Source organism: Oncorhynchus nerka, linkage group LG12 (genome assembly GCF_034236695.1).
Source record: "Oncorhynchus nerka isolate Pitt River linkage group LG12, Oner_Uvic_2.0, whole genome shotgun sequence".
Taxonomy (NCBI): Eukaryota; Metazoa; Chordata; class Actinopteri; order Salmoniformes; family Salmonidae; genus Oncorhynchus; species Oncorhynchus nerka.
Window position 1 is genome coordinate 40,096,650 of NC_088407.1, and position 26,864 is coordinate 40,123,513.

General features: G+C 42.2%; 1 protein-coding gene across 20 annotated transcripts in view; it reads right to left on the reverse strand.

Annotated features, from left to right (window-relative positions):
- The window catches only part of LOC115138227 (collagen alpha-1(XXV) chain), a 176,684-nt gene that overhangs the window by 48,051 nt on the left and 101,769 nt on the right, over positions 1-26,864 (reverse strand). For 17 of the 20 annotated variants that reach the window (XM_065025573.1, XM_065025585.1, XM_065025586.1 and 14 more), the window contains 2 exons: positions 22,805-22,831; positions 17,943-17,987 (listed from right to left, as the gene is read on the reverse strand). In XM_065025573.1, the coding sequence (XP_064881645.1) occupies positions 17,943-17,987; positions 22,805-22,831 (72 nt within the window). Of the gene's footprint in view, positions 1-17,942; positions 17,988-21,538; positions 21,565-22,804; positions 22,832-26,864 lie in introns of those variants that run through there. The other 3 variants (XM_065025582.1, XM_065025575.1, XM_065025589.1) reach the window with 2 other exon arrangements.

Genomic DNA, 26,864 nt, shown 5'->3' on the forward strand with positions numbered 1-26,864 from the left:
TAAAGGCCCAACACGAGGTTGGAATAATACTGTGAAATTGTGAAAATGACAATAATGCCCTTTTAGTGTAAGAGCTGTTTGAAAAAACAGCCTAAATGTCAGCCTGTTTTGGTGGGATGGAGTTCACCATGCGGTAAATTCATTAATAGACCAATAAACCTCTCTGCCAATAACAGCATATTTTCAGTTTTCCCCTCCCCATTCAGACCCCTCCCAGAGAGTCCTAGCAAAATTCTTGCTTCAGAATTTGCCCTTTTTATCCGCTAAGAAGCTATATTTGTATATTTTTAACCATTTTAATTGAAAACAATCACAGTCAGAAATTATAAGAGTGCCTTGGTCCTCTTTTTTAATGACCATTCAACCCCTTTACCAAATAGCGCCTTCTACCTAAGAAGTCTTACTATTGTATCCCAGCAGCACTTCTCTTAATTTTTTCTTTAAACTTGAATGTTGAAAATGTGCAGAAGTAATGATTTATTCTTCACATTCACAGAACACCTGTTAAAACAATTTTACTTTGTATTCGTGCAAACTCAGAGCTGACTATTCTCATTGCCATCTCTTTTTCTCCAACATTGCAGCTCCCATATCTTCACCCTGTAACTCATATTACCACATTTTTTTCCTTGTGTCTGTGTGCTTGGCATCTCCAGCATGTGAGCATTCAAGGGGCTGATTCACTTAATCCCTTTTTATTGAAGCATCTTACTGCAGCTCTCTGCCCTACTTATTGCAGAACCGTTAACCTATATCTTTAATTGTACAATTGTTTCTGGTATTCTCCCTAAGATCTGAAGGAGGAGATCCTTCTGACTTAGATAACTACCGTCCAATCTCCAAATTATCTTGCCTTTGTCAAAGTTTTAGAATCGCTGGCCAACTGTCAGCTAAGCTTTTTTAAGGCACATGAAAGTTCAGATGTTCGAGAAGGCATTTCTGCCAAAAAAACTCCTGTGAAGTGCGACATACACATAGTTTCCTGAAAAGAGTCACGAAACGAGACTACTGTTCAGAAGTCTAGTCAGGTGCCACATAGAGGGACTTTAGAAAATTACAGTTGGCTCAGAACAGGGCAGCACAGCTGGCCCGTAAAAGTACACAGAGAGCTTGTTTTTGTAAGAATTGTTGACAAACTACTAGCACACATCTTGGTCACGTATGCATACCCCACAAGACATGCCACAAGAGGTCTCTTCACAATCCCCAAGTCCAGAACAGACTATGGGAGGCTCACAGTAATACATAAGACCCCACAATTAGATATTAGTTAAACCTCTTCCCGCTACTAAAAATGACTCCACACCATCGCGCTGCAAGTCCTGCCTCTTCCATCTCCTCATTGGTTTATAGAAGTAGGTACCCATGTGCCATCTTCTCATTGGTAATACCCACGTGGTTGACTGAAAGACGAACGAGGTCAGTGGCGGTAATGCACCTAATTTATGAAAGTGGCTAATCGCAATATAAAGTCAAGAGAAGGAAAAGCCTAGAAGGAGGAGAGATGACTAGAAACAATTCGGTTGACCGTTTTATGTGTGGATTAATTGTTAGAGTAGAGGACCGTGTGCATTTCAGGTAAAATAACAACTCAATGTTTATATCCCAGGACAAATTAGCTAGCAACAGCAAGCTAGCTAGCAACAGCAAACTAGCTAAATAGGAAAAAATAGCTAGCAAGTGCAAGCTAACTAGCTAAATTGCCATAAATGTTTAATGCTTTTCGACCTGTCCCCAAATTAATGTAATTAGCTCAGAGTTTGTTTTGATATTTTAACCTGCGTGTCATGATCGCATTTGGTGCGGAAATGGAGGAAAACTCGCCTCCCTGCGGACCTGGCATCCTTTCACTCCCTCCTCTCTACATTTTCCTCTTCTGTCTCTGCTGCTAAAGCCACTTTCTACCACTCTAAATTCTAAGCATCTGCCTCTAACCCTAGGAAGCTCTTTGCCACCTTCTCCTCCCTCCTGAATCCTCCCCCCCCCCCTCCTCCCTCTCTGCAGATGACTTCGTCAACCATTTTGAAAAGAAGGTCGACGACATCCGATCCTCGTTTGCTAAGTCAAACGACACCGCTGGTTCTGCTCACACTGCCCTACCCTGTGCTCTGACCTCTTTCTCCCCTCTCTCTCCAGATGAAATCTCGCGTCTTGTGACGGCCGGCCGCCCAACAACCTGCCCGCTTGACCCTATCCCCTCCTCTCTTCTCCAGACCATTTCCGGAGACCTTCTCCCTTACCTCACCTCGCTCATCAACTCATCCCTGACCGCTGGCTACTTCCCTTGCGTCTTCAAGAGAGCGAGAGTTGCACCCCTTCTGAAAAAACCTACACTCGATCCCTCCGATGTCAACAACTACAGACCAGTATCCCTTCTTTCTTTTCTCTCCAAAACTCTTGAACGTGCCGTCCTTGGCCAGCTCTCCCGCTATCTCTCTCAGAATGACCTTCTTGATCCAAATCAGTCAGGTTTCAAGACTAGTCATTCAACTGAGACTGCTCTTCTCTGTATCACGGAGGCGCTCCGCACTGCTAAAGCTAACTCTCTCTCCTCTGCTCTCATCCTTCTAGACCTATCGGCTGCCTTCTATACTGTGAACCATCAGATCCTCCTCTCCACCCTCTCCGAGTTGGGCATCTCCGGCGCGGCCCACGCTTGGATTGCGTCCTACCTGACAGGTCGCTCCTACCAGGTGGAGTGGCGAGAATCTGTCTCCTCACCACGTGCTCTCACCACTGGTGTCCCCCAGGGCTCTGTTCTAGGCCCTCTCCTATTCTCGCTATACACCAAGTCACTTGGCTCTGTCATAACCTCACATGGTCTCTCCTATCATTGCTATGCAGACGACACACAATTAATCTTCTCCTTTCCCCCTTCTGATGACCAGGTGGCGAATCGCATCTCTGCATGTCTGGCAGACATATCAGTGTGGATGACGGATCACCACCTCAAGCTGAACCTCGGCAAGACGGAGCTGCTCTTCCTCCCGGGGAAGGACTGCCCATTCCATGATCTCGCCATCACGGTTGACAACTCCATTGTGTCCTCCTCCCAGAGCGCTAAGAACCTTGGCGTGATCCTGGACAACACCCTGTCGTTCTCAAATAACATCAAGGCGGTGGCCCGTTCCTGTAGGTTCATGCTCTACAACATCCGCAGAGTACGACCCTGCCTCACACAGGAAGCGGCGCAGGTCCTAATCCAGGCACTTGTCATCTCCCGTCTGGATTACTGCAACTCGCTGTTGGCTGGGCTCCTGCCTGTGCCATTAAACCCCTACAACTCATCCAGAACGCCGCAGCCCGTCTGGTGTTCAACCTTCCCAAGTTCTCTCACGTCACCCCGCTCCTCCGCTCTCTCCACTGGCTTCCAGTTGAAGCTCGCATCCGCTACAAGACCATGGTGCTTGCCTACGGAGCTGTGAGGGGAACGGCACCTCAGTACCTCCAGGCTCTGATCAGGCCCTACACCCAAACAAGGGCACTGCGTTCATCCACCTCTGGCCTGCTCGCCTCCCTACCACTGAGGAAGTACAGTTCCCGCTCAGCCCAGTCAAAACTGTTCGCTGCTCTGGCCCCCCAATGGTGGAACAAACTCCCTCACGACGCCAGGACAGCGGAGTCAATCACCACCTTCCGGAGACACCTGAAACCCCACCTCTTTAAGGAATACCTAGGATAGGATAAAGTAATCCTTCTCACCCACCCCCCCTTAAAAGATTTAGATGCACTATTGTAAAGTGGCTGTTCCACTGGATGTCATAAGGTGAATGCACCAATTTGTAAGTCGCTCTGGATAAGAGCGTCTGCTAAATGACTTAAATTAAATGTAATGGTGTGGGGGGAGAAAATAAATTCATGCACAATGGCGCAAGCGGGCAGCCGGTTTGGGTTCCGTGTAATCGGTCTGTGTCAGCCTAGGTAGAATAGTAAGTTTGTAATAATTTATTATTATTACTACTACTGCTGCTACTACTACAACTACTACTACAGCACGAGACTATACACCTGCCACATCAAGTTGATACCTGCTATGCAAGGATTCGTTTTTGCAACCAGTCTGCCAAATTCATCCATTACGCATGGTCCTCTTCATCAAGCACTCCTTCTCGAGGAAGCTTTCAAATCAGGAAAGCACCAATAATCAATGTCACCAGCATTTACATAATACCCCTAGATATTTATTGGAAATTTGCATGAAACTCATGCAATTAACCACCATGTGAAGTTAATCATAGCCTATAAACTCTTCATGCTTTTCCAGGTCGAGGTGGTATTAGGCTGCAACGTAACTTATTATTAACTCCAAGTTACCTCTGCATGATGGTTTGTATATCAATATTTGAGTATAAAGGCATTTCCACCGCAATTGTAGTCTAATCTTTTTAAATATATGAACGGATGTTTTAGGTAGGCAATAAACAGGCTAATGTAAAATGTATTTTCCTTTTTCTTGGAATAGAAACATCATAATAAATATATTTAATAAAGCTAAAATACCAGAAATAAATGCAAATAATAAAGGCCAGTATCATCTTATTTTCATAAATGAAAGGGAATAAATAATCTCCAAGGGCAGCAGTCAAATTATTTGTGCACATATTATCATTATAAAAACAGAAAAATATGCATAATATAAACAAGAGGAAGGATAATTAAATATATTTTTGGATTGCCTAAAATTGAAAAAATACATTGAGATGAAGCCACCCCCTTGTGTGGATTATTTAGCCGATAATTGACATATTGAAAATAGTACAAACATTTCTGACACACACCTGAACCTATATGTCACGACTTCTGTCGATGTCTCTCCTTGTTCGGGCAGTGCTCGGCGGTCGACAGTCTTCTAGCCATCGCCGGTCTTCTAGCCATCGCCGATCCATTTTTAATTTTCCATTTGTCTTGTCTTGTTTTCCCACACACCTGGTTCTCATTTCTCTCATTATGTGTTGTGTATTTAACCCTCTGTTTCCATCATGTCTTTGTGTGGTATTGTTTATTCTGTTTCATGTTATGCTCACAGTCTTTTGCGCTGGGTTATGTTAACCCGTATTTGTTATTTCGTGTTCACTTTGCCATGTGCTTTTGGTTCGCCTAAATAAAAGGCTCCGTTGGCTACCCAATATCTGCTCTCCTGCACCTGACTCCCTTACAGCCATTTACGCAAACCTGACACTATAGCGTTACCGCATGCGCTTAGATTTACCATTGTGTTAGGTTTGTTATTAAAATAGAGCCCTTAATCACCAAATTAAAATGAAAAGATGATAAAATGTCATGATGACACATCGTTTAAACTTTGAAGAGGCTAATAGAATATAATAATACGTTATTGTCCATCCAGGATGGACATTTTTCTTTGGCATCACTTTACATTAAAAGGATCACACACTCTCACATCACACACAGGATTTCTACTTCAACGAGTCGGAGTCGGAGGCGCAGGCTTACCCCGGACCATGCCCTAATCCCAGAGACACGGAAAAGAAAAAGGTGGCATAAAAGAGGCCAACGTTCAGGCACCCTGACGAAACTGAGTCGGCAAGTACATAAATCGCCTCTGCCCTCCATTCTATTGGTGAAAGTACAATCACTGGAGAACAAACTGGACAAGCTCTGTTCGAGACTATCCTATCAACCGGACCTGAAGAACTGTAATATTCTTTGTTTCACTGAGTCGTGGCTAAACAAGGACATGGATAATGTACAGTACCAGTCAAAAGTTTGACACAACTACTCATTCAGGTGTTTTTTTTTTTTTTTTACTATTTTCCACATTGTAGAATAATAGTGAAGACATCAAAACTATGAAAAACACATCTGTAATCATGTAGTAACCTTTGGGAGAAGTTTACTACATGATAAACAAATCAAAAATTTTATATTTCAGATTCTTCAAAGTAGCCACCCTTTGCCTTGATGACAGCTTTGCACACTCTTGGCATTCTCTCAACCAATTAACCATAACTCTATCCTCCTAATTTCTGCTTCATCCCCACAGTGACCGTGATTACATATCCAAATCAGAAGCCATGGATAAGGGGCAACATCCGGATTAAGCTAAAGTTGCCACTTTAAAGGAGTGGAACACTAATCCGCTTATAAGAAATCATTCTACGCCCTTCGACAAACCATCAAAAAAGCTAAACATAATTTCAGGACTATGATCAAATCCTACTACACCGGCTTTGATGCTAGTCGTATTTTGTGGCAGGGCTAGCAAACTATCATGGATTACAAAGGGAAACCCAGCCTGGAGCTGCCCAGTGATGGAGCTAAATGCCTTTTATGCTCTCTTCGAGGCAAGCAACACTGAACCATGCATGAGAGCACCAGGTGTTCCGGCTGACTGTGTGATCATGCTCTCTGTAGCCGATGTGAGTAAGACCTTTAAACAGGTTAACATTCACAAGGCTGCAGACGCATAGCCAGGACCCGTACTCACCATATGCGCTGACCAGGTGTCTTCACTGACATTTTCAACCTCTCCCTGACCCAGTCTGTAATACCTAGATATTTCAAGCAGACCAAAAATACCTGTCTAAATGTCAATAGTTCTCACATCTATAGCCATGAAATGCTTTGAAAGGCTGGTCATAGCTCACATTAACACTATCATCCCAGACTGGACACACTTCATACCGCCCCAACAGATCAACAGATGATGCAACTCTCTATTTCCCTCCACACTGCCTCTTGCCATCTGTACAAGAGGAACACCTATGTGAGAATGCTGTTCATTGACTACAGCTAAGCATAGTGCCCTCCAAGCTCATCACTAAGTTAAGGATCCTGGGATTGAACACCTCCATCTGCAACTGAATCCTGGACTTCTTGACGAGGTAGGCAACAACACATCCGCCATGCTGACCCTCAACACTGGGGCACCATCAGGAGTGTGTAGCTTAGTCCCCTCATGTACTCCTTGTTCACACACGACTGTGTGGCCGTACACGACTCCAACACTATCATTAAGTTGACGACACACCGGTGGTAGGCCTGATCACCGATGATGATGAGACAGCCTATAGGGGGAGATCAGAGACCTGGCAATGTAGTACCAGAACACTGTCATGACGTTGGCCTGTGGGTAAGGTTTATGAACCCCCCCATAAATATCTTTCTCCCTTCCCTCTCTCTCTGACTCTACTGAATGACTCTTGAATAGCCTTTGTTAAACATAGAGAGTCTGGGAACATCAAACAAGTGGGGGGAAAGGAACCATATTTCGGTAATAGAACCAGTTGAAAATATGCGTTGGTACTTAACCTCTTAGAACTCTCGCTCTATACTGCCCCTGTTGGAGAAAGTGCGTACCCATAGTAAACTGAAAATATTTTTTCCCAAAATTGCTAATATATGCATATAAAAATTATTATTGAATAGAAAACACTCTAAAGTTTCTAAAACCGTTTAAATTGTCTGTATGTAAAGCAGAACTCTCAGGAGAGCCATTCTCCCAAACACTCTGTGAACAATAGAAAAGTTGAGTCTACTTTGACGTCATCGCCAACACCCTTCCCAGGCAGCTACGGATCCAGGAACAGTCTCTATCTGTTCAGCGCGATGTCTGCTTTCAAATGGCGCGTTCACTGTGAGAATCGCACGAGCCCTGCACCTTTGGCACGCGAAATTGCGCGTGTCCCTCTCAAAACCGGGCACTCTATTGTGCGCGGCCGATTTGGAGTATGTCTTTTTCCAACATGCAGCATTTGAAGCCGGTTTGTCTGTTAGCGCTGTCCTTTGTTCTACATGCTAACAACAGCATAAAGCTCGATTTTGCACATCATTTGACCAGTTTAATCGACATATAATATGTAAATTGGAAGTTTTGGTGCGCAAGAGTGCTGGACCAGAAGTCATTTTTGATGCATTTCAGCTGAAGCAGTTAGCATTTGCTAATACAGGGACACGCAACGTGAAACCAAACGATTTATTGGGTAAGTATGACTCCTTCTACGTCTTCTGATGGAAGAACATCAAAGGTAAGGGAATATTTATGTGGTTATTTTGGGTTTCTGTGGACTCCAAACGTAGAGGAGACATATGCTAATATCTGAGCGCCGACTCATAGTATAGCCCAGTGAACGATGTCTGTAACGTTAAAAATAAATGTAATACAGCGGTTGCATTAAGAAGAAGTGTATCTTTGTAAATATATGTAGAACATGTATATTTAGTCATGTTTATTGCTTGTTATCTGACGTTATCTGTCGGAGCTATCATCATTTCTCCTGACATTTGAGTAGCATGTTTTTTTTTTAAATGTCGTCAACCGAGATTTATGGATATTATATAGCATTTTATTGAAAAAAAAATAAATGTACTGTGTAACATGTAATATTACTGTAATCTGATGAAGATTTTCAAAAGGTTAGTGAATTATTTATTTTTTAATCCTACTTTTAAATTTTATTTTTTCTGGGACAAAATGGCCGCTTGCCTTTTGTTTCGGTGGTGATCTAATATAAATATGTGCTATGTTTTCGCCGTAAAACATTTTAGAAATCTGACTTGCTGGGTAGATAAACAACTTGTTTATCTTTCATTTGAGCTATTTTACTTGTTAATGTGTGGAGGTTAAATATTTTTAGCAATATTTTTTCGCATTGTGCGTTATGCTAATGAGCTTGAGCCGTAGTCACGATACCGGATCCGGGATGGGTCGGACTATGAGGTTAATGAATATGATGTCAGTTCGGTTGTCATCTGAGACATTATGACTGATGACAGGACGACAAACTGTATCTGGGAAAGTCTACACATTCTAGTTATTCACATGGAATTGTTGTGCAATTTAAATGTTTAAAAATGTTGTGAAAAGATTAAATGTAATTTTAGCTTCCAAATGAGAGAATTGGGTTAGAGGGCTGCTCAATCGGTGGCCCGCCCCTGTGAAGAGACATTGGTTATAAACTATGAAACACACCCTCTCTCCCTCCACTATATAAGCCCTTGACGAAAATGTAACCTTCTGTTCCGAGTACGCGAGGCCTGCAGCCTCTGCGTTAAAAGGGCAAATAACTTTCTGTTCCGGGTACATTAGGGCAACGGTCCGGTGTCAGAAGGATTCACATAATAACTACAGAACTAAGCCAACCTCAGGGTGAGCTTTGGTTGCGAATGGTATGAACTTTGAACTCTTATTCACTACAGAAGTGATACCTCCTAGCCGTTGAGTCAGCAGCAGCCACTGTAAACATGGGCTAGAAAAGGACGGACGACGTATCCAGTCTAACACACAATGACGATACTACAACGTATACCATTTACCACCAGATACATTCTTCCGAGGACAGCAAGATCTCTGTTGGGCAACATGGCCAGCATCTACGACCAACCTACCGAGTAAATATTTATTGCGTTTCCCTTTTCCAAATGGGCGGTAATTTTAGAATGCATAAGATACAGTATTTACGATAGAGCTTCTCCCTTTGTTCCTCACTCTTCCCGCTCATTCACTCAAACCCAACCCCCTTTCCTTTGTGCAACAAGCCGTCATGTCGGCTCCGTCCACCAGGGACGCTTTCTTGTATGACATAATTTGCATTCTGTGTATATGCAATTCTGTGTGATTAGTTAGGTATTTAGTAAATAAATAATTAAACCCAACTTTGTATTGCTGATTCAACTTGTTAGCCAGAGTTTGTGAAGATAACCAAGAATTTACAACTTTCAGATGAGACTGACATAAGGTGATGATTAATATTGACTGCTATTTATGTAAAATATTACTAGGTCTTTAAGAGTTTATTCGGAAGATAACAGATCTATAAACAATCTTTCGTGGTGCCCCGACTTTCTAGTTAATTACATTTACATGATTAGCTCAATCAGGCAATATTAATTACAGAGAAAGGATTTTATAGAATAGCATGTCATATCACTTAATCCAGCATAGCCAAAGACACGACAACACACATCCTCTCCCTCAACATCAGCAAGACAAAGGAGCTGGAAACGGACGACCGAGCGCGCCCCCATTCACATTGACCGGGCTGTGGTGGAGTGGGTCGAGAGTTTCAAGTTCCTTGGTGTCCACATCACTAAGAGGACACGACAACGCCTCTCCTCCCTCAGGAGGCTGAAAAGATTTGGCATGGGTGCTCAGATCCTCAAAGTAATACAGCTCTACTGGCTGCATCACTGCTTGGTATGGCAACTTCTTGGCATCCAACCGCAAGGCGCTACAGAAGGTAGTGTGTACAGCCCAGTACCTCACTCCCTGCCATCCAGTACCTCACTCCCTGCCTTCCAGGACCTCTATACCAGGTGGTATAAGAGGAAGGCCATAAAAATGGTCAGACTCCAGCCACCAAAGTCATAGACTGTCCTCTCTGGACGTCAGGAATCAACTGGGTGCTGAATACCTTTACCCCTAAACCATAAGACTGCTAAATAGTTAGTTAAAAAGTTTACCAAAGATGCTACCCGGACTATCTGCATTGACCTTTTTGCAATAACTTTTTTGTCTCATAACATAACTCTGTCACTTTCTTCCTAGTTATACAGTGCATTTGGAAAGTATTTAGACCCCTTCCCCTTTTCCACATTTTGTTACGTTACAGCCTTATTCTGAAATGGATAAAATTTTAAAAATCCTAATCAACCTACACGCAATACCTCATAATGACAAAGCAAAAACAGGATTTCGAAGTATTCAGCCCCTTTGCTATGAGACTCATAATTGAGCTCAGGTTCATCCTGTTTCCATTGATCATCCTTGAGATGTTTCTACATAGACATGATTTGGAAAGGCAAACACCTGTCTATATAAGGTCCCTCAGCGCATGTCAGAGCAAAAACCAAGCCATGGGGGTCAAAGGAATTGTCCGTAGAGCTCCGAGACAGAATTGTGTCGAGGCACAGATCTGGGGAAGGAATCCAAAACATTTCTGCAGCATTGAAGGTCCCCAAGAAGACAGTGGCCTCCATTATTCTTACATGGAAGAAGTTTGGAACCACCAAGACACTTCCTAGAGCTGGCCGCCCAGCCAAACTGAGCAATCGGAGGAGAAAGGCCTTAGACAGGGAGGTGACCAAGATCTCGTCCCTCTGACAGAGCTCTAGAGTTCCTCTGTGGAGATAGAACCTTCCAGAAGTACAACCATCTCTGCAGCACTCCACCAATCATGCCTTTAGTGTAGAGTGGCCTGACAAGCTTCTCTTCAGTAAAAGGAACATGACAGCCCGCTTGGAGTTTGCCAAAAGGCACCTAAAGGACTCTCAGACCATGAGAAACAAGATTCTCTGGTCTAATGAAACCAAGATTGAACTCTTTGTCCTGAATGCCAGGCGTCACGTCTGGAGGAAACCTGGCACCATCCCTACAGTGAAGCATGGTGGTGGCAGCATCATGCTGTGGGAATGTTTTTTACGGCAGGGACTGGGAGACTAGTCAGGATTGAGTGAAACAGAGCAAAGTACAGAAGGTTCATCTTCCAACAGGACAACGATCTATAACGGCTGTCTAATACATGCACACTGGATCTGATCAACAAAGATTTCGCTACCTGCTTTTACATGACCATTCATTCTGGTTTGGATTTTTGACATTTCATTTTACCGTTCTGGTTAGCGATATCACTTTCATGGTTTTGTTTTCGCCCAACGGTTATTTTATAATCTATTGTTGCCCTGGATGTCTGCCTAGTTGAGGGCCTCTCTTCGGCCTCCTCCTGTTACCTGCTGCACTGCTCCCAGCCTGCCCTGGTCTGTCTCTCCCAGTCTGGTACAGGTGCCCCCGTGTCTCTCTCTCCCTCTCTCCCTTCCTCCCTCCCTCAAGCTTTGCTCGTCTACATCACACGCATACATCGCTTACTTTTTTACTGATCTGCTGTTGGACTATTTGATTAGTGATTGGTGCTATGTTTATTATTATTTAGGAACTTTTTTATTTGAAGTCGTAGCTCATTTAATATGAGGGCTACATATCTTTTCACTTTCTATGTGCTTAGTGCTGTGTTAATTGATAGGGCAATAAACAAACATGCTGATGTTGCTAATTTTGCTGTTATCTAACTGGCTTTTACAGTGTTGGAGATACTTTTGGAGCCCGTTGCTCTGTGAATGAGGAAATATATGACTGTTTCTCCCTCGTATTTTGGGAGAAACCACAAGCTTTCTCTGTAAATGCACGCGAGAACTATGCACATTTAAAAAAATGTGCAAACATTTCTAAAAACTTTGTCATTGTGGGGTAATCTCACTCCGATTGTCAACTGTGTAACTAGGTTGAATGTAAAGTATCCTCTGAAATACTCTTTGATTTGATCTTAACCAATACTCCTCATCGTTTTAATGCTTCTGGTATTTTTGCAAATTACATTAGTGATCATCACTGTGTGGGAGATTCCTAAGCGATATCCACTTAAACCATTTTTAGAATAAGGCTGTAACGTAACAAAATGTGGAAAAAAATCAAGGGGTCTCAATACTTTCCAAATGCACTGTATGTACATATCTACCTCAATTACCCCGTACTCCTGCACATCAACTTGGTAATGGCATCGCCAAGTTATTGTGACTCCTTGTGTATTTATTATTACGTGTTTGACTTTTTCTCTACAATTTCTCTATTTTATTTCTCTCTGTATTGTTGGGAAGGGCCCGTAAGTAAGCATTTCACTGTGAGTCTAGACCTGTTATTTATGAAATGTGTCTAATGCAATTTAATTTGATTTGATTTTGCATTCACTCACAATTGACCGCTGCCCCAACTGCACTGTTAATATAGATAAGTGCATATACCAATACAATTTAGTAGTCCAACAGCACAAGCAACGAATTAATGTTTGAACACGTTCTTCTTGGCCATGGGCATTCTGAATTGCCAGCCAGAGAGAAACATAAAGAAGCAAACATACGATTGATGCAAATATCATAGAAGAGTGTAATTGTCTTCAGGACAGCTGTTTTTTAGTTATGACATTAGTGTTTCTTACGTAATATGCAATTGTTGTTTTCTATGTGTGTCTTTAGTTTTGTTCAGTGTTGTGTTAGTGTATGTAAGTTGTTTTGTCTGAAACTTTGTTACCCCTGCTGCTGTTGGACCAGGTCTCTGAGAAAAACCCGTATAAATAAAGGTTAGATAAAAAATAAAAGCACACAGCCAAGACAACGCAGTAGTGGCTTTGGGACAATCCACTGAATGTCTTTCAGTGGCCCAGCCAGAGCCCGGACTTGAACCCGATCTAACATCTCTGGAGAGACCTGAAAATAGCTGTGCAGCAACGCTCCCCATCTAAAATGACAGAGCTTGAGAGGATCTGCAAAAATAATGGGAGAAACTCCCCAAATACAGGTGTGCCATGCTTGTAGCGTCTTACCCAAGAAAACTTAAGGCTGTGATCTCTGCCAATGGTGATTCAACAAAGTACTGAGTAAAGGATCTGAATACTTATGTAAATGTGATATTCATTTTTTAGTTTTTAAATAAATTTGCCAACATTTCTAAAAAAGCTGTTTTTACTTTGTCATTGTGGGATATTGTGTGTAGATTGAAGAGGGAAAAAACATTTAAACCATTTTTAGAATAAGGCTGTAACGTAACAAAATGTGGAAAAAAATCAAGGGGTCTCAATACTTTCCAAATGCACTGTATGTACATATCTACCTCAATTACCCCGTACTCCTGCACATCAACTTGGTAATGGCATCGCCAAGTTATTGTGACTCCTTGTGTATTTATTATTACATGTTTGACTTTTTCTCTACTATTTCTCTATTTTATTTCTCTCTGTATTGTTGGGAAGGGCCCGTAAGTAAGCATTTCACTGTGAGTCTAGACCTGTTATTTATGAAATGTGTCTAATGCAATTTAATTTGATTTGATTTTGCATTCACTCACATTTGACCGCTGCCCCAACTGCACTGGTAATATAGATAAGTGCATATACCGATACTATTTAGTAGTCCAACAGCACAAGCAACGAATGAATGTTTGAACACGTTCTTCTTGGCCATGGACATTCTGAAGTACCAGCCAGAGGGAAACATAAAGAAGCAATCAGATTTTTAATACCCCGAAGACAACAACCTATTAACTTGATAAGGCAAAGCAAAAAAACTTTATTTTAAAGCATCCTCGAGAAGGAGCGCTTGAGATGGAGACCTGTGTGTAATGGATGGATTTGACAGATGGGTTGCAAAACAAATCCTGGCATTGCAGGGAACAACTTGCTTTGGCTGTTTTACAGCCTCATACATTAGTAGCAGTAATAATAATAATAAGAAACGATTACTACACTAATATTCTGCACAGGCTGTCGCAGGCTGATTAGGCTATTTCAGAAACTTCACACGACCAGGAGTCAAAAGCCACCTACTGGGCAAAAAAATGTCTGAGGAGTGCATGGATTATTTCAACAATAATGTTGTGTGGAGCTGTTTTTATTAGCGGGAAGAAGTTTAATTAATGTCTAATTGTGGTAAAGAAAAGTGTCAGTACATAAGAGCATATAATAAGAGCATATTCCACTGGCGTGGAGCTGTTTTTACGCACCAATAATCTGTCTTTGCTTTTGATGATATCACCATTGTGCATGCCCTCGGTGACGGTCTGTTCATTACAGCCAAAATCTGTTTGTGTGGTTTGTAGTGAGTCTTTTAAAAAACATCTGATCATTCAGTTTCATGAGTTTTCCGTTTTATAGAAAGTGTAGTCTTGTACAATAACAGCGGATTACTATAGAGGTGCAATTCTGGAGATTTAAGGGCTTGTTTCTCAGTGCAGGTCAAGTTATTTCTGACATAGGCCTCTAGCTTGGATATGTCTTTACGCACCAGTCTGTAGTACGTATCCACAGCTGGGTCAATAGGCCCAGTTGGGATGAAAATAGATGGAGCCCTAAACACACTTTTTGTGTGGAGGGAGGGTTGCAATTTTTAAAGAACAGTTTTAGATGCAATGTGAGTATGAATTACTAGTCGAAACGCATTGCAGTTGTGCGTCCTGATATTCAGGCTGATTTGCTCCTATATGTATTATTTTGAATATATTTTCTGTAAATAGTTCCCACAAGTATATTACTGTAAGGGTTGTCGTCGGTGGAAGAAGGAGAGGACCAAAGCGCAGCGAGGTTAGTGTTCATCTTTTTAATAAGAAACTGAACACTTATACAAAACAACAAAGTGACAACCGAAACAGTTCTACCTGGTGCAGACACACAAAGACTGAAAATAACCACCCGCAAAACACAAAGGAAAACAGGCTACCTAAATATGGTTCTCAATCAGGGACAACGATAGACGATAGTCTCTGATTGAGAACCATATCAGGCCAAACACAGAAATAGAAAATATAGAAAAACTAACAGACTGCCCACCCCAACTCACGCCCTGACCATACTAAATAAAGACAAAACAAAGGAATAAAGGTCAGATCGTGACAATTACACCATACTGGCTGCCTACTTGTTTTCTTTCTCCAATCATCAAAAAAATGAATATTTCCAAATAGACACTGTAAGAAATGTCAACATGTTTAATAAATAGCATCCACACACTTCATCGCAATGTATTTTATTTTTATTTAAAATATATTAAATTCTCCTTTCTTTTGTTTAAATTCTGGCTATATTCCCACTGATTTTCCTTCATGTAATTAAGCTTTTACACGTGTATTTGTATCTCTTTATTATAAAAAATAATAGTAACAATGATGATATTTAATTTGTAGAGTGCAATTCCTATGCTCAATGCAAATTTGAAGCTTGTTGGTGTTTGCTTCTGTACGCAAGTCATTTGACCACTGTCATTTGAGATTATTTATTCCCTTTATTTATGAAAAGAAGTTCATACTGGCCTCTACTATTTATGATTTTTTTCTGATATTTTAGCTTATTTAACCTTCATTTAACTAGGCAAACCAGCTAAGAACAAATTCTTATTTACAAAGACGGCCTAACCCTGGCCAAACCCTAACCCAGATGGCTCTGGGACAATTGTGCGCAGCCCTATGGGACTCTCAATCACGGCCGGTTGTGATACAGCCCAAGAGACAGTGCCTTAGACTGTTGTGCCACTCGGGAGCCCAGGTATTTATATGTTGAATGCACCGAGCTGTTTGAACTACTGGCATATAACTCTATTCCACATCAAGTAACTCATGCAAGCAGTAAAATTAGATTTCAAAAAGAGATAAAAATACACCTTATGGAACAGCGGGGACTGTGAAGCAACACAAACTTATGCATACAAACACACGATTACATACACACTATACACACACGTTCTTAATGTGTTGTGAAATCTGCTGTGAATGTATTGTATTTAAAAAAAAATGTATAACTGCCTTAATTTTGCTGGACCCCAGGAAGAGTAGCTGTTGCCTTGGCAGCAGCGAATGGGTATCCATAATAAAAACAAATACAAAAGAGAAGACAAAGCCCACCCTCTCAGGTGTGCCATTTAATGTGGAGCACCGCCTATATAAATGTACCTTTTTGTTATGTACATCACGTGATAAATTAGGTGCTAAGAAGGCAGGCTTTAAGGAAATATTGTATATATAACATTTTAATCACAAAAACTGTAAAAAGGATGCGAGGAAGTGTTGTATTGCGAATGTTTTTCTAATGTCATGTTTTTCTAATGATCCCATGTGGCTCAGTTGGTAGAGCATGGCACTTGCAATGCCAGGGTTGTGGGTTTGATTCCCAAGAAGGACAAGTAAAAAAATATCTACTCTCAATACTGTAAGTTGCTTTAGATAAGAGTATCTGCTGAACTGCAAACCTCACGAATGCAAACTAATCATAAAATAGGGAGATTTAACACACAACAACTGTATGGACCGGCAAGTTTTTCTCAAGTGGATTTATATTCCTTCATGTGATTGACATTTCAAGGTATTTGCAGGTCTAAATGTTACGCAAACAGTATATCCTTTCAATATTTCTAGTTTTTAAGTCTTTGGCAGCAGCCTAATTTCACATTGCTTTGTTTGGCTGCACTTTTACTGGGCCTTTTAAATGTAGTAACCCTTTAAACATAGTGGAATAATTCAGCGAAATGATGTATTTAGATGTTTGTTTTCTGACCTTTGTAAGCAGTGACTGCATTCCACACACAATACTACAATGTGACTGTTTTTGAATACCATTTTTTATATATTTCCTTAAACATCCTCTGTATTATGTAGTTATTTTGTAACCACTGATATGTTCTAGGTCATTTTGAGACCTATAAGTACTGCTGGAATGTCCATATTTTCATTTGGAATTACACTGGTCCCTCAAAACATTTATAAAGTATAAATATCCCTAAAATTAGAGACTGCAACAATACTTTACTAATGATTAGTAAATGGTTTATAAGGTCCTTCATCAAGTTGTTTAAAAATGTGTGAATAAGTAACTTACTTACATTAATATATAGTGAGCAAAATGTTTCTAAATGCCTTATCAATGGTTTATTACTGAACAGTATTCTAAAGTATTACCATGTTTCCCATAGAATTGTTCACCTGTAAACTAATCTGGGACAAATACAAAAATTAGGAAAATCATGATTACTGTGTGAATCGAACGGTTTGAGTGAAAAATATGCCTTGTTTTTTAAAGGCATGGGAAAACCAGTGGGCTGGTTTGACACAAAGCGTCCTACAAAGACCCGCCCCTTTATTGTTGGAATGGAGCATAACTAGATGAGCTGTCTTAATGTTAAATTGTCCCATATTAACTCAAAAAGCATCCAACCAGGAAATGTAGAATAACCGAAGTGCAACAATAAGGACCACTTACACAGAAAGAGTGTTAAGTGTTAACGATGCCTGCCTTATTTTCTTGGCTTCTGCTTTCACTAGCTACTTCAGCTCCTTTCCACTGTTTCACAAATGGCTCACATTAAGCTGTTGCTCCTTTCTAGAGCCAGGCTCTCTCTTTATCAAGTTTCAGGAGTAAACACAAAGGAAGGAAGGTGAAGTTGAATTTACATACCTTCTCCCCGACTTCACCTTTTTGCCCATCTTCTCCCATGTCACCCTGTGTGCAAAACAGCAGACAAGCAATTATATTTACCAAGTATCTTGAAATGGCTTATTCATAATTTACAAACAGATAAGAACATTGAAAATAGAATAATTGTGGCTATTCAGACTAGAACACATGTTCTAGTACATAGTAGCTGTTAACAAATGGCAGTTGACACCAGGCAAGGCTCAGTAACACACTGAGCCTTGGTGCTGATTTCACATCTTGGTTTTTGTAGTCTCATCCATAGTTTCGACTAGCATGAGAAACATCAGAACTGTTGACAAATTCAAGAGCATTGAACAGATTGCCCCTGACCTAAGGGTACCACTTCGCTGAGAGGTAGTGAGAAGGGGCCACGTCCCTTTGGGCATGCTACTGTAAATAAGGCCTTCTCTGTGATTGGGGTGATGGTGCCAATGAGCTGACGAGTAACCACATCCCCACCTACTACCCTGGCCCAGGGGACGGGTTGAGAGATTTCACCTCCTTCTCGCACCCAGCCAATGATAGCAAATCAAATCATTAGACTGGGAGGGAGCTGGGACTTTTGTTTGCCCAGCATCACCACTGCATAGCCTCCAAATCTTGGCTGATTAGGTTCCACCAAGACCTTGCAACAAGCTTGGTCCTATGACTCAACATAATTGACTCTGCTGATGTTTGGAAACTTCGAGGGATTTGTGACATGCCGTCTGAAAACGGTTTGGTTCTAACATCACAATTTTGTCTTGAGTTTAGATATAAAGTGATTCAATGGAACCTTTCTATAAAATGTGACTTGTTTCACGAAACTAGACATATGTTGCACGTCAGGAGAACCATTTAACATAATTTTGGGGGGGGGGTTTTGGGCAGAAATGCCTTTTGGAAAATGTGAAATTTAATGTGATTTAATGAGAACTTGTATTCCATCTGTAACTACAAATACAATTACGAGTCTAGTCACAGAAAAAGTCAGGAACATTCCCACTAGCCATGATTGGCTGAGATAATGGATGGGCTGGACATGAGATGAGTTTTTAATGGTCTGCCATGTAGCATGCTTCTGTCTATAACGTGAGCTACTCAGTATGTGCCGTTTTTGAAAAATAAACGTTAGCCGTCGAGAACTACAAAAGTTTTGTAACTTTTCTCAACAACATTGATGCCCTGAATTTAGCAGGCGCTATCAACAGATCAGTTGGAAAAAGTGATGGGCTTCTTTCTGCACAAGCTACCGGAGTGACTAGACATAACACTAGCAAACAAGATGTAGCTACAAACAAAATGGAGTTAAATGGTTCCAGTCTGCCATTCATCCATATATATGGATAAAAGTCTATTTACATTTTCAGATATTATACATTTTTTATTGTGTCAGAAAGTGCAAGTTAAAATGTACTGTTAGCTAGCTAACAAACATTAGCTTGCTGGCTAACATCACATGTATAATCTGTGTAGTAATATTATTTCAATCAAAAATCAATTTGCCTTAATAGTTACAGCCTAATGTTAGCTTGCTAACATTGAACCTACAGTGCCTTGCGAAAGTATTCGGCCCCCTTGAACTTTGCGACCTTTTGCCACATTTCAGGCTTCAAACATAAAGAAATAAAACTGTATTTTTTGTGAAGAATCAACAACAAGTGGGACACAATCATGAAGTGGAACGACATTTATTGGATATTTCAAACTTTTTTAACAAATCAAAAACTGAAAAATTGGGCGTGCAAAATTATTCAGCCCCTTTAAATTAATACTTTGTAGCGCCACCTTTTGCTGCGATTACAGCTGTAAGTCGCTTGGGGTATGTCTATCAGTTTTGCACATCGAGAGACTGAAATTTTTTCCCATTCCTCCTTGCGAAACAGCTCGAGCTCAGTGAGGTTGGATGGAGAGCATTTGTGAAACGGCAGTTTTCAGTTCTTTCCACAGATTCTCGATTGGATTCAGGTCTGGACTTTGACTTGGCCATTCTAACACCTGGATATGTTTATTTTTGAACCATTCCATTATAGATTTTGCTTTATGTTTTGGATCATTGTCTTGTTGGAAGACAAATCTCCGTCCCAGTCTCAGGTCTTTTGCAGACTCCATCAGGTTTTCTTCCAGAATGGTCCTGTATTTGGCTCCATCCATCTTCCCATCAATTTTAACCATCTTCCCTGTCCCTGCTGAAGAAAAGCAGGCCCAACCCATGATGCTGCCACCACCATGTTTGACAGTGGGGATGGTGTGTTCAGGGTGATGAGCTGTGTTGCTTTTACGCCAAACATAACGTTTTGCATTGTTGCCAAAAAGTTCAATTTTGGTTTCATCTGACCAGAGCACCTTCTTCCACATGTTTGGTGTGTCTCCCAGGTGACTTGTGGCAAACTTTAAATGACACTTTTTATGGATATCTTTAAGAAATGGCTTTCTTCTTGCCACTCTTCCATAAAGGCCAGATTTGTGCAATATACTGCTGATTGTTGTCCTATGGACAGAGTCTCCCACCTCAGCTGTAGATCTCTGCAGTTCATCCAGAGTGATCATGGGCCTCTTGGCTGCATCTCTGATCAGTCTTCTCCTTGTATGAGCTGAAAGTTTAGAGGGACGGCCAGGTCTTGGTAGATTTGCAGTGGTCTGATACTCCTTCCATTTCAATATTATCGCTTGCACAGTGCTCCTTGGGATGTTTAAAGTTTGGGAAATCTTTTTGTATCCAAATCCGGCTTTAAACTTCTTCACAACAGTATCTCGGACCTGCCTGGTGTGTTCCTTGTTCTTCATGATGCTCTCTGCGCTTTTAACGGACCTCTGAGACTATCACAGTGCAGGTGCATTCATTTAGACTTGATTACACACAGGTGGATTGTATTTATCATCATTAGTCATTTAGGTCAACATTGGATCATTCAGAGATCCTCACTGAACTTCTGGAGAGAGTTTGCTGCACTGAAAGTAAAGGGGCAGAATAATTTTGCACGCCCAATTTTTCAGTTTTTGATTTGTTAAAAAAGTTTGAAATATCCAATAAATGTCGTTCCACTTCATGATTGTGTCCCACTTGTTGTTGATTCTTCACAAAAAATACAGTTTTATATTTTTATGTTTGAAGCCTGAAATGTGGCAAAAGGTCGCAAAGTTCAAGGGGGCCGAATACTTTCGCAAGGCACTGTAGTTGGTTAGCTATTTAGCTACCTGCAGATTATTAATACAGCTATGACAATGTTTGTATTGGTAGTAGTATAAATTGGGATTATGCCCGGTACATTGTTTAGCTAGCTTTTGTTTTAAACAAGACTCCACTTAGCCAGATGATTACATGACCCATCAAGTTAGGTGTGTCAGGTGTGTCTGGTGGTGATTACGGCCCTCTCCTGTATTTCATGAACATGTGTACATGTCTAGAGAACAGTGACCAATCCACTTATATAGATGTGGCTGGGGGTGGTTATAGCATTTCCTTCACATGATCCATCAATTTAGACAAGTGTGTCAGGTAAGAATCATCTAATAATTGTAAAATTGTACTTAAAGAAATGTGAACACTTTCTGTTTTTGATATTGCTACTATGCAAGTAAGCATTTCACCGTACCGTTTACATCTTCTGTATCCTGTATCCTGTGCATGTGACAAATAAATGTAGATTTTAATTTGATATAGTGTGTGTTTACCAGAGACAAAAAATGTGAAGAATAACAACCTGCACCAAAGTCAGATTACGATGTAGGCCAAGGACTAGATACATTTTTTTCCTTATTGTAGTCTATTACCTTTACCACTTTTAGTCTTGAAATCTTTGCTTAGCTACTCACTCTGTTTAGCACATGGCCTCGCATGTGAATCCTAAAAGAGATGGGTGGGGCTAAGGCTAAATGATGATGAATGGGTGTAGACAAAGAAGAGCTCTCCAGTAGGTGAACCAAAACATTCAATGGCCATTTTCTCAAAAGTGTTTATCAACTTTCAAAGCAGAATGACTTTCCCATTGTTCCTCAACTGCAGTGCATGATACACAATTTTCTAGCTCTGTCTCTACTTTTAACCAATGTAAAAAACACAATTTCATATATATATATACATTTTTACACAAGACTGAATCGAGGCGGTCAATTACAAATGACAACACTGCACATTTTAAAACATGTTTTAGTCATTTAGTAGACATTCTTATCCAGAGTGACTTACAAGAGCAATTAGGGTTAGGTGCCTTGTTCAAGGGTACATCGCCAGATTCTTAACCTAATCTGCTCTGCTATTCAAACCAAAAACCTTTTGTTTACTAGGCTACCTGCCTTCCAATTGAACAGAGCAGTTTAAAACTAATCCTGATTATCTTTACTTTGAGTCAATTACTGTAGGTAAGTTTAATGGCAGTCATGACCATGTCAAGTTATTACGCCTGTTCATGACTTATATAATGCTACAGTGTAAAGTAGGAAAATCAAGGTAACTGTTACGCTAAACTACAAAGGATGGTTTAGTTCACTGTTACTCTAAACTAAGTTAACTGTTACTCTAAACCAGGGCTGGCCAATCCTGGTTCCAGGTTTCCATGCTAGGTGTTCACTTCTGGTTTTCATTCTCTCCTTCTAATCAGGGACTAATTCAGACCTGGGACACCAGGAAGTGCAATGAACTACCAGGTAGAATGACGAACGGAAGAGTTTCGGCCGGTGCAGATCTCCAATTGACATCCATGCACGATTAAAAACCCTTGAGAACAATATAACAAAACTGTTGACACAAGATCATATAACATTATTACATAATATATTTTATATCCCCAAGAAACTAAATATAATTTTGCATAGAGGGGTGGGTTGAACATGAAGTTTGACAATTAAAATCAAGTCTTTACCTTTTCACCTCGCTCTCCCATTTCACCCTATTGGAAAAGAATGCAGCTGGTGTTAAACACACAAAGGCTGTGGGAATGTTGAGTTAAGGAAAATTATGGCAGGCAGTCCCAGATCGTATCTGGGGTTAAATTCTGGTCCCTCCTTAGATCAGAGTAGGCTGGTGGGAGGACGGGCTCGTTGTAATGGCTGGAATGGAATTGTATCAAACACAAACATGCAAACCACATGTTTGACTCCATCCCATTAATTCCATTCCAGCCATTGCTATGAGCCTGTCCTCATATAGCTCCTCCCACCAGCCTCCTCTGCCTTAGATACCCTCTTGAGGTGCTGGCACAGGGGTACTTATTTCTCCTAAGTGGACATTTTCTCTTTTCTCCCTCACTCACCTGTCCATCTCCTCATTTGAATTTCATAATGTCACTCAAGTTTAAGAATGTTGTCATCTATCACCCAAAAGGTCCCCTTAGAGTTCCTCAATGAGCTTAACCTTGATAAACTAATTTCCTGACGATGACTCTTCATACTTGGCGACTTCAACCTCCCGACATCTGCCTTCGATTAATTTATTTCCAACACTTTCTTTTCCCTCCTTGCCTCGTTTGACCTTTCCCAGTCTCCTCCCACTCACAAGGCAGGCAATACACTTGTTGGTGTTTGAAGATAACCCTCTAGTGGTGTGGGGCCTGTGCTTTGGCAAAGTGGGTGGGGTTATACCCCCGGACAGGGCCAAACAGGCAGGATATCATCGACTAGGGCCACAGTGTCTCCTGACTCCTCCTGTCTCAGTCTCCAGTATTTATGCTGCTGTAGTTTATGTGTCGGGGGGCTAGGGTCAGTCTGTTATATCTGGAGTATTTCTCTTGTCTTATCCGGTGTCCTGTGTGAATTTAAGTATGCTCTCTCTAATTCTCTTTTTCTTTCTCTCTCTCAGAGGACCTGAGCCCTAGGACCATGCCTCAGGACTACCTGGCATGATGACTCCTTACTGTCCCCAGTCCACCTGGCCATGCTGCTGCTCCAGTTTCAACTGTTCTGCCTGCGGATATGGAACCCTGACCTGTTCACCGGACGTGCTACCTGTCCCAGACCTGGTGTTTTCAACTCTCTAGAGACAGCAGGAGCGGTAGAGATACTCTCAATGATCGGCTATGAAAAGCCAATTGACATTTACTCCTGAGGTGCTGACCTGTGATTATTATTATTTGACCATGTTGGTCATTTATGAACATTTGAACATCTAGGCCATGTTCTGTTATAATCTCCACCCGGCACAGCCAGAAGAGGACTGGCCACCCCTCATAGACTGGTACCTCTCTAGGTTTCTTCCTAGGTTTTGGCCTTAATAGGGAGTTTTTCCTAGCCACTGTGCTTCTACAACTGCATTGCTTGCTGTTTGGGGTTTTAGGCTGGGTTTCTGTACAGCACTTTGTGGTATCAGATGATATAAGAAGGGCTATATAAATATATTTGATTTGATTTAATTTGACTTAACCTCATCTTTACAAGATGTCACATTCTGACCATAGTTCTTTTGTGTTTTCCTTGTTTTAGTGTTGGTCAGGACGTGAGCTGGGTGGGCATTCTATGTTGTGTGTCTAGTTTGTCCGTTTCTATGTATGGCCCGATATGGTTCTCAATCAGAGGCAGGTGTTAGTCATTGTCTCTGATTGGGAACCATATTTAGGTAGCTTGTTTTGTGTTGGGGTTTGTGGGTGGTTGTTTCCTGTCTTTGTGTTCTCTGCACCAGATAGGACTGTTTCGTGTTTTGCCACGTGTTTAGTTTCTCTTATTTAAAACCATGAACTCTAACCATGATGCATTTTGGTCCCCTCTCCTTCGACGGAAGAAATCCGTTACAGAACCACCCACCACAACAGGACCAAGCAGCGTGGTAATGGGCAGGAGCAGGAGAGGCAGCGATGTCAGGATTTCTGGACATGGGAGCAGAATCTGGACTATACAACTTGGGAAGAGCTAGACAGTCTCCCGCCTGTCCAGAGCCGCTAGAGTCTCCCGTCTGTCATGAGCCGCCAGAGCCTCCAATCTGCAAGGAGCCGCCAGAGCCGCCAGTCTGCAAGGAGTTTCTCCTCCCCGCACTCGCCCTGAGGTGCGTGTCCTCGGCCCAGTACCACCAGTGCCGGCACCACGTACCAGGCCTACAGTGCACCTCGCCTGTCCAGAGGCGCTAGAGTCTCCCGCCTGTCCAGAGGCGCTAGAGTCTGCCGCCTGTCCAGAGGCGCTAGAGTCTCCCGCCTGTCCAGAACTGCTAGAGTCTCCCGCCTGTCCAGAGCCGCTGGAGTCTCCCGCCTGTCCAGAGCCGCTAGAGTCTCCCACCTGTCCAGAGCCGCTAGAGTCTCCCGCCTGTCCAGAGCCGCTAGAGTCTCCCGCCTGTCCAGAGCCGCTAGAGTCTCCCGCCTGTCCAGAGCCGCTAGAGTCTCCCGTCTGTCATGAGCCGCCAATCTGCAAGGAGCCGGCAGAGGCGCCAGTCTGCAAGGAGTTTCTCCTCCCCGCACTCGCCCTGAGGTGCGTGTCCTTGGCCCAGTACCACCAGTGCCGGCACCACGTACCAGGCCTACAGTGCACCTCGCCTGTCCAGAGGCGCTAGAGTCTCCCGCCTGTCCAGAGGCGCTAGAGTCTCCCGCCTGTCCAGAGGCGCTAGAGTCTCCCGCCTGTCCAGAGGCGCAAGAGTCTCCCGCCTGTCCAGAGCCGCCAGTCTGCAAGGAGCCGCCAGTCTGCCAGGAGCCGCCAGTCGGCCAGGATCCGCCAGAGCCACCAGTCGGCCAGGATCCGCCAGAGCCGCCAGTCGGCCAGAGCCACCAGTCGGCCAGAAGCTGCCAGAGCCGCCAACCAGCCTGACCCTGGTGACATTGTTGATTGTTATGACCATTTTTAGCTCTTATTTAATTATTTACTATAGGTATATGCACTCATGGTTCCAAACAGGATTCATAAAAAAGGAAAACTTCATCACCTGTAGGTTTCTCCATGAAAGAGAACCCAGATGAAGACCTATTTACCAAAATGTAGAGCTCCATTAAATTGTTTGGAGCATCCAAGATCACCGCGACGTGGTTGGCCTCAGTTGCTGGGACCTCTACTATCTGACAACAAGTCTGAAGCTGCTTGGTCTGCTAGCATAGCTTCCTTGACAGCTTGAACACAGTCTGCAACTCTGTAACCTTTGAGACTGGGACCGCGGGCTTGTCTCGGGCTTGTGGCTGTGTAAATCTCTTCTGTTTGTTGCTGTTTTCCATATAGCCTGCGACCTGTCCCGGCTGGAACTGTATGGAGTACCAGTGTTAGCCTATGCTGCTACCAAAGCTAATGGAGAGGGCACTGTTTCTCCAACACTGGGCATGATCTTTTAAATCAACAAAAATATGTCTACAAGCAGTTGTTACAGCAACAGGAAAATAGTTTCAAGAGATTTGTCCAAATAATGGTGGATTTAACAAACAAAATAATGGATGATCTGACCAGAGAGGTCCACGACCTTAAGAAAGCTTGCAGTTCTCCTTGGGATGTCCTGAAAGGGACTTGCAGCAGGATGACAACAAACAAGAGATGACAGGAGCACTGTCTGAATCATCATTAACTGGGAAAACAGATTTTCTTGAGGGACAATCCAGATGTAATAACATTGTTGTGGATGTCGTACCAGAGTCTCCACATGAGAACTGTACTGAGTCTGAGGAGAAAGTGAGAAAACCTATCACAGAAAAGCTGCAGATGGATCATAGGAAGATTGAATTGGAGGCTACCACAGGACTGGATAACCTGTAACCAGCTCAGGTGACAGACCAAGGCCAATAGTGGGCAAGTTCCTAAGGTTCAAGGACAAGATGGCTGCTCTGGAGAGAGCCAGGAACTTTAGAGGAACCAACATCTTCTTCAATGAGGTCTATTCGGAAGCTGTGCACCAGAGGCGAAAATAACTTATCCCAGCCATGAAAACTACCAGAGAGAGTGGGGACATTGCTTACATCCATTAATTGTCCATCCTCCCCCCCAAAAGCTTGGGAGGAATGATTAAGCCTAGTTTCCGGGTCAATAGCT